General features: G+C 37.4%; 1 protein-coding gene across 2 annotated transcripts; it reads right to left on the reverse strand.

Annotated features, from left to right (window-relative positions):
* Positions 1-3,329: 3,329 nt before the first annotated feature.
* On the reverse strand, positions 3,330-7,414 carry LOC111721094. 2 transcript variants are annotated; one of them, XM_023504638.2, is made up of 2 exons: positions 7,318-7,414; positions 3,330-4,427 (listed from the first exon to the last, which is right to left on the reverse strand). In XM_023504638.2, exon 2 carries the CDS (start codon positions 4,362-4,364, stop codon positions 3,615-3,617), a length of 750 nt encoding a protein of 249 aa, XP_023360406.1. In that variant the 5' UTR covers positions 4,365-4,427; positions 7,318-7,414; the 3' UTR covers positions 3,330-3,614. The 2 variants fall into 2 exon arrangements, with proteins under 2 accessions (XP_023360406.1, XP_023360407.1); XM_023504639.2 differs by having other exon boundaries at positions 3,331-4,417.
* Between the last annotated feature and the right edge of the window lie 1,049 nt (positions 7,415-8,463).

Genomic DNA, 8,463 nt, shown 5'->3' on the forward strand with positions numbered 1-8,463 from the left:
GTCCCTCAGACTGTTGGAGGGCCAGACTAGAGTAAAAACAAAAATTTTGCTTTGTGGGCCTTCAAATAAAGAAACTTCATAACCCTGGGTGAGGGGGATAAATGTCCTCAGCTGCTGCATCTGGCCCGCGGCGATAGTTTGAGGACCCCTGATCTAGGGAGTCAAGATGGAAAGGAGAAGTGAGTATAGCTAGTGCAGAGGTGATGGTCTGGTAAGGACTTGCCGGAACAAGGGATTAGAAGTCACAGTGATGAAGAAGGGTTGTCAAGGGTTACAAAGGCAAAGAAGGGATGGAGTAGATTGTGCTCAGATTAAGGAATTTCAGAGCTCATGAACAGGGCACATTTGTGATTGATGGCAACATCAAAGTTAAGATCATATCTTTGTATGTGGTCAAAGTCACGAATGAAATGATTAGGATGATTGAGGGAGAATTAGCATGGATGATGAAGTGACAGATGATAGAGAAATCCAGTCTTTAACTTCAGCTCTAGCTCTTTTTTTTTTTTTGCATGATCACTTGACCTTTCTCTAATCGTTATAAGGCAAATCCCCTTTTCCACAGAATTATAGAATTAATAATTTTTCTCCATGGGGAAAAAACATCCAAAAAACTTAAGTGAAATATTTTGGAGGAAGGGGGAGGTGGCCCAGTGGATAGAGTTCTGGCTTGAAGTCAAGAGGATCTTGTTCAAACTGGATCTAGACACTTAATACTTCATAGTTGTGTGACCCCAGGCAAGCCATTTAACCCCAATTGCCTCAGCAAATATATATATATTTGGGGAAAGAGTTCATTGATGATCAGTTTCAATTATTCTATACCAGCTGAAAAGCCTTTAGTGCATTTCCAGTTATTCCCTTCTCTCTACTCCTAACTTCATATCTTCCACAATTCCTATCTCCTCTCCCTAAAAGCACAGAAAATCCTCAAATAATCAAGGCTCTTATTTTCTATTCATATCTTCATACCTTTCTGTTCATACCTTTTTAAATTCATCTTTTTTAAGTAGATATTTAAATTACTAGCTATCTAACTTTAAGCTATATTTTCCCAAAAACATAGTATAGAACCTGAATTTTGTGTTTGGTATGAGTTCATGGTGTAGCCATATATATTTTTCCTTTCAATGAGATCTCTGGGAAGTCTATATATGAACTTGAACTAGACAGCTATCTCACACCTCACTTATAATTATTTCCATAAAATGTAAAAGGACCAGAGAACCTCAGAAGCCCCTTCATTTCTCAAATCAAAAAGTAGAATATATAAAACTGAGTATATAAATGATTTCCCTAAGGACAGAAACAGGCTCAACTGATGGAAACATGCAGGGAGGTAGAATTTGGTACAGTGTAAGGAAAAATCTTCTGATAATTTGAGCTAACCAAAAATCGCTTCCCTATCACTTCCCTATCACTGCCAATGTTTAAGCAGAAACTCATCATACTTTTAGGTAGAATAGGGGACAGCGCTAGATTGTGTAAAAACTCTAATAGAAGGATTGGTCAGTGAGATTTCATTCCTTAAAGCAAGCAAAAAATATGTTCTGCTTATATCAACCCATCAGGAGATGGAAGGAGCTGTTTCCAGAAATGGGTGATGTGGAGGGGGGAAAGGAGAGAAGCACTTTCTGGACTCACTATTTCCTGACACTTATTTCAAGGCACCAAAAGACCTGTTAATTGACTTGTTGAGCTACAATTGAATGTGCCTACAAATGAATGGAACAGATGAACAAATTTCTTCTTTCTGGTGGTGAGTTAGGGTGGAAATGCTGTAAGCCTCCAGATGGGGAGAGAAATAACAGTGGGAGCACCCTACTGCCTGATGTCAACTATTTCCTTATCTGGTTCCCATGTAGCACTGCTGGTTTTTTTGTTTCCTCCTTGTATTTATCCTTTTCTAATCTTAAGTAAATTAGTTTCTTAGATAGAATGGACCATCTTCAGAAAGTCAGACTGATTTCAGCAATGGGAATTCTTAACAGAGTTTGTCAGTAACCTGCAGGAACCAGCTCTGAGGCTGGAAATCAGCATCAGAGCAAATGATATAATCACTGAAACACCATATCCTGTTAGCAAGAGAATGATTCATCTGTTGGCTAGGTCATACCCAGAAATGATCTTAGTAAGAGATAATATTGGTTCACTGTTTTAAGTCTCAGTGCACTCTCTCTAGTGTTCATAAACTGAAGAGTGATCAACTGATCAAAATTATATTGGGGCAGTAATTCCTGGTTGTTGAACTCATAAATAGTAAATATATATTAGGATTACATTATACTGGGAAAATGTTAGCTGGTATAGGGCACTATAACAGAGTAAAGAAACTCCTCAGGATCATTCCCCATAGGGAATGACTCTGAAATGGGCACTAGTTTTACTCTTATTAGTCAGAATGTGTCAGGGTTTGTTGCGAAAGTGAACTTTGAACCTTTATGGGCTACATAATAAATGACATTAATTACTAAGATTTATAAAGCATTATCCTTTTAACAATCCTGTAAGAATAATACCAAAAAAATTATTACATCAATTTCAAAGATGATGAAATTGAGACTTAAAGAGACAAAATGATTTGCCCATTGTCACACAGATCAGGTTGGAATCTGCATTTCAAGTCTCCTGTCTCTCTTTGAGTCAGCCCACTTGACATTATACCTCCAACTTCCACAATAACAGAATATCCTTCAGTTTTAAAATTCCTACAAAATCAAAGGAGTCAATAATAAATGAGGTTTGACACATTCTCCAAGTTGGAAGTACTTTACTTCAAAGTTATGTTAAAGCATGAATTGCTATGGTGAAATAGAGGCAGAAGTGAAGAAGGGCTCAAGAACCACATAGGCAAAAGCCTATGTCACTAGAATTTATTCTTTTTCCACCCCAAGGCTCTAATAGAAATGGATAAATTTCTTGGTGTTTCTCTCAGAAGAATAGTTGAAAACCTACTTCTGAGTTGTTCCTCCCCATGTCTTCTCAAGCTTTTTATTCTAAATCTATGATTTTATTGGAATGGATGCCTCCTAATGAAGAAATTTTTTTCTATCAATTCAGATTAGCACTTCTGGTCTCAGTGAGTTTCTTAAACACTAATGTTGTTAAGCACCTTCTCTGGGATCACCGACTACTATGTGTCAGAAGCAGAACCTGAATCAAGATCTCCCTTGCCTTTACATCACACTGTACTCTAAATGAGCGAATTAATGGGGAGCTAAATTCACAGCAATTTTCCAACATCACACAGCTAGTGTCTGAGGTTGGGTTTGAACTCAGATCCTCCTAATTCCAGTGTTGATGCTCTATCCACTGAATCATCTAACTGTCCCACCTGAATTTTTTTTTTAGCTTGGACTAACATCCCATTAGAAACTTCAATATTGTAGTAGAAGCAAGGGAATATGGGGAGAAATAAAAGTTACCCCTAATATCCTGATAATTTCTGCCTGGCCACTGGAGACAATAAAGACTTTTTATTTTATTTTATATTGAAAAAGAAAGTAAAAACTATTGATAGGAAGAGGCTTTGCAGCCAACACAATGCTTTTGGACACCAGAACTCCTTGGCATATGTGGAGTGAGGGAGAGAGGGCATTGCCCTTTTCCAAACCTCAGTTTTTCCAAGTTCTATGGAACTGGCTTTGTAAAACTCCTAACTTTACTAAGTAGTGGTAGGCACTGTAGAGAAAGAACGCCAAGCAGAAGACGATGATGATAGTAGACAAAGTGATCAAGGTGTAAATGGACATGCGTTTTTCCAATGTACCCCTCACCAGGCATAAATAGGGGTTCTGACATGTGTCTGTTTTACAGTCAATGAGAGAGCCATTCACCAGGGGCAAGTGCCTGTATACAAGGATCCACAGAAATGTTGTCTGAAAAATAAGTTGCGAGAAGAAGTAGAAGAGGTATAAAAACAGCAACATCTTTTCCATGTAAATGTTCAGTAAATTTTTCCTTGGCAGAGAGGTGGCCTCCTGTATTCCCACCATAGAGCCCAGTTCCACTTCACTGATTGTCTCTATTGCTTTCATATTGTTTTGCCTGGTTAGAATCTGAACAATGAAGAACTCCATGAGAAAAAAGTTGGCCAAGAAAATAAACAAGAAGAAATACCAAAGGCCTACCACCGCCATGTTAAAATGTTTCTCGAAGCATTCCATCTGGCAAAGTAAGGTGGCGTTGCCGTGGCACCAAAAGTCATTGTTAATGGCAGCCCAAGGCATTTGAACCACATATATCACCACCCCATACACCCCAAGAAAGCCAAACCACAATAGGCGCCCACTATAGTAGACATTTCCATCACCAGCCATAGAGAAAAATGCAGGAATCAGTCCAGTGACTGCTGTTGAAGCCATCTCCTCAAGATGTCAGGATCAAGGATGAAGGTGTGGATTCAGCAAGCAGAATTCTAACAGCAGCTCAACAATGGAAGAGAAGAAGAGAGGAGAAAGAAGGATCAGAAGACACCAATAGACTCACTTCAGTTTTGTTTATTTTTTACCTGCCTCTCACTTCACCCCCAAAAAAGCAACCTTTCAATTTCCCATCATGCAACATGTTCTTCATTACCTTCTCTACCTCCCAAAAGGTGGTCCAAAAGAGAATAAATTTATGAGCTTTCAAAAGTCTGTGTCCAGCGCTGGACTTCTTTTAGACATCTTACATTATACTCTTACATTTTAATATAATTTTCTTATCTCCCCTACTAAATCATAGGTTTCATATTTTAGTAAATACAAAATTTTATCCACCTTTATTTATATCTCCCATTAACACATAGCCCAGTGCTGTTCATACAGAAAGGGCTTGGCAAATGTTTATTCAATCTAATTTTGAAAGAACTCTTCTTGTGAGTTGTTTTATTTCCTCCATCAGAAATCATGGAACTTGAAAATGTTCTTTCTTTCCAGATCTATGGGAAGGTAAATATCAAATTCCAATTTGCTTCTTTTTATCTAAGTACTCAACTCCATGATTCTTCTTCCTGACAACACTTGTTGATATTACCCTACTGCTTTGTTTCCCATTTTAAAAAATGCTTCTCTTTTAAAAAATCTGTTTTCTTTGTCATATTTATGTATATGTTTAGTATTTGCCCTATTATTCGGCATGTATAAAATGAGGGAGTTGGACTAGGTCCTTTCTGGCTGCATAAATGTGACCCTATAATCCTTTGACTAAATGAGATAAAGTTTGTAAAAACAAAACAAAAAAAAAAACAAAAAAAAAAACCCTTTGCAAACCTTAAAGTGCCATATAAATGCTAGCTATTATTGACTATTAGTTTTGATCCTATGACCAATGTGTCCAATTGCTCTTTCATTGTATCAGAATATTTGACTTTGTACAGCTAAATACTTAACTCTTTCTTGTTCACTGAAAAATGGCCCAATAATTACTGCCATATGGGGTTAAATACATACTTAATTATATTAACATCATTCATTCAGGAAGCATTTCTCCAAGTGGTTCATATATAGACTGTTCTTCCCATCCCCACACCCTGAAAAAAAATCTGACTTGAATGTGATCTATAATTTTACTTTTAGTAGGAGGAAAAAAAACAATGAAAATGATGAAGACAAAGATCAATTATCATAAAAAAATAGTAAAAATATTTTTATTTTTATTTAAATAAATTGCAATATTCACAGTTAATATATTTTTGTATAATGATTTTTCCTTTCAAACAGACCTCATTTCAAGGATATGGGCTTATCCTGGACATGAACTTATATTCGATCTAAAATGGCATAGGGTACCTAAGCTGTTTCTATAGATATATGTGTATGTATATGATTATGTTTGCATATATGTAGGAATATATGTATATATGTATGTATGCACATATATGTAAAGCACTGTGCTGTTCTCTGTGAGGAACACAAAAACATGATCCTTGCCCTCATAAAGCTTACCATCCAATAAGAAGGAAAATAAAATAATATTTGAAGGTATAATATATCTATTAAGATAGGTCAAGGAAGAGATTTCCATCAGACTATTGGAAATGTGGGTTTGGAGTTATAAAGATAGTAGTTGGAGCTATCTGGAGATGGATGAGATCTCCATGGTACACAAACCCAAGAGCAATGACATAGTCAAACTATGACATACATCAAACCAGTACAGTAGGATTTCAAACATATTAAGACTTTATCTCCCCAAAAAAGAGAGACCCACGCCAACTTCCATCTTTCACAATAGCTCTCAAGGAGACTTCAAATCCCCAGTACTGGAGGCTTTAATACTCTATAAAGGCATAGTATCCAAAAGTTCACTGTTAAAATATATACATATAGAGCAGCTAGATGGTACAAAGCATGGACCTTGGAGTCGATTCAAATCTGACTTCAGATACCTAACACTTCCTAGCTATGTGGCTCTAAGCAAGTCACAACCCCAATTGATCCCATTCTATCTTATCCCCTCTACCAGATTACTCTCTCTTTCATCCCCACTCTCACTTATTTTTAATCTCTCTGTCTATAGTCTCCTTCCCTACTACCCACAAATATGTCCATGTCTCTCCCATTCTGAAAAACCCTCACTTGATTCTTCCAGTCTGCTAATTCTCATCCTATATTTCTTCTGCCTTTTGACAAGGAGCAAGCATGGACCTTGGAGTTAATTCAGATCTGCTCTCAGACACTTCCTAGCTGTGTGACCCTAAGCAAGTCACTTAACCCCAACTGCCTCAGCAAAAAAAAAAAATAAATAAATGAAATACACACATATAACAGTCAATCCTAAGGTTCTTCCTTTGCTCTCACATTTGTCAGATTAGATAGCTTTTACCTGCTATAATACAGAATGGCTGTGTTTCTTTGGAAGCAAAGTATGGAGAGTTGAGAAAAGCTGAGGGACCAAGCAAAGACAGTAAGGTCTGGATAGTTTCTGCAGTGACCTGAGGACAAGTCCTCAGCTGAGGATAGGAATACCCAGAAGGTAGCCCAAAATGGAGGGATTGCTGGGGGGCATATGGGGCAGCAAAAACAAACCTCATTCACTTAACAATTTTGCCCATGACCAGATCATAAAAGTGTGAGGCCAATGGGAGAATCAAAAGAGAAGAGGCAATGGCATGTGTTTTAGCTAGAAAGGAAAAAGGAAAAATCCTTCACTCTCACCCAACAATTGAGAAGGAGGGATTGATTTCCAGATTTCCTGGCTTTGCTGTTCACACAGAGGGTAATTGTAGGCCACTAGGTACCAGTCCATTGAAAATTAGATTCCCTCCCAAACTCTGCATTCTGATCATAACTGTCAAATTCTAGGATAAAGTGAGGAAAAGGGTGTACATCTTACCTGTATCTTCTGCTTTATCCCAATAGTCCTGTTCTCTAGTTTCCAGGCTCAGATCCCTGATTCTCCCACCACCACCACCACCAACTGCCCACCTTCTTAGAACTTTCCCTTCTGGGGAAGGTCTTTATGACCAAAGCAGAACTAGAGATCATTACTGATCACAAAATAGAAAATTTCGATTATACCAAACTGAAAAGTTTTTGTACAAACAAAACTAATGCAGACAAGATTAGAAGGGAAGCGATAAACTGGGAAAATATTTTTACAGTCAAAGGTTCTGATAAAGGCCTCATTTCCAAAATATATAGAGAATTAACTCTAATTTATAAAAAATCAAGCCATTCTCCAATTGAAAAATGGTCAAAGGATATGAACAGACAATTCTCAGATGAAGAAATTGAAACTATTTCTAGTCATATGAAAAGATGCTCCAAGTCATTATTAATCAGAGAAATGCAAATTAGGACAACTCTAAGATACCACTACACACCTGTCAGATTGGCTAAGATGACAGGAAAAAATAATGATGATTGTTGGAGGGATGTGGGAAAACTGGGACATTGATTCATTGTTGGTGGAGTTGTGAACGAATCCAACCATTTTGGAGAGTAGTTTGGAACTATGCTCAAAAAGTTATCAAACTGTGCATACCCTTTGATCCAGCAGTGTTACTACTGGGATTATATCCCAAAGAGATTATAAAGAAGGAAAGGGACCTGTATGTGCACGAATGTTTGTGGCAGCCCTTTTTGTAGTGGCTAGAAACTGGAAACTGAATGGATGTCCATCAGTTGGAGAATGGCTGAATAAATTGTGGTATATGAAAATTATGGAATATTACTGTTCTGTAAGAAATGACCAACAGGATGATTTCAGAAAGGCCTGGAGAGACTTACACGAACTGATGCTGAGTGAAATGAGCAGGACCAGGAGATCATTATATACTTCTACAACAATAATATATGATGACCAGTTCTGATGGATCAGGCCATCCTCAGCAACGAGATCAACCAAATCATTTCTAATGGAGCAGTAATGAACTGAACTAGCTATACCCAGAAAAAGAACTCTGGGAGATGACTAAAAACCATTACATTGAATTCCCAATCCCTATATTTATGCACACCTGCATTTTTGATTTCCTTC

This window comes from Sarcophilus harrisii, chromosome 5, assembly GCF_902635505.1.
Source record: "Sarcophilus harrisii chromosome 5, mSarHar1.11, whole genome shotgun sequence".
In the NCBI taxonomy this organism is placed as follows: Eukaryota; Metazoa; Chordata; class Mammalia; order Dasyuromorphia; family Dasyuridae; genus Sarcophilus; species Sarcophilus harrisii.

Coding starts and splice junctions, on each gene's coding strand:
- LOC111721094 (XM_023504638.2), bottom strand. CDS start 4,364: ATGGCTTCAACAGCAGTCACTGGACTGATTCCTGCATTTTTCTCTATG.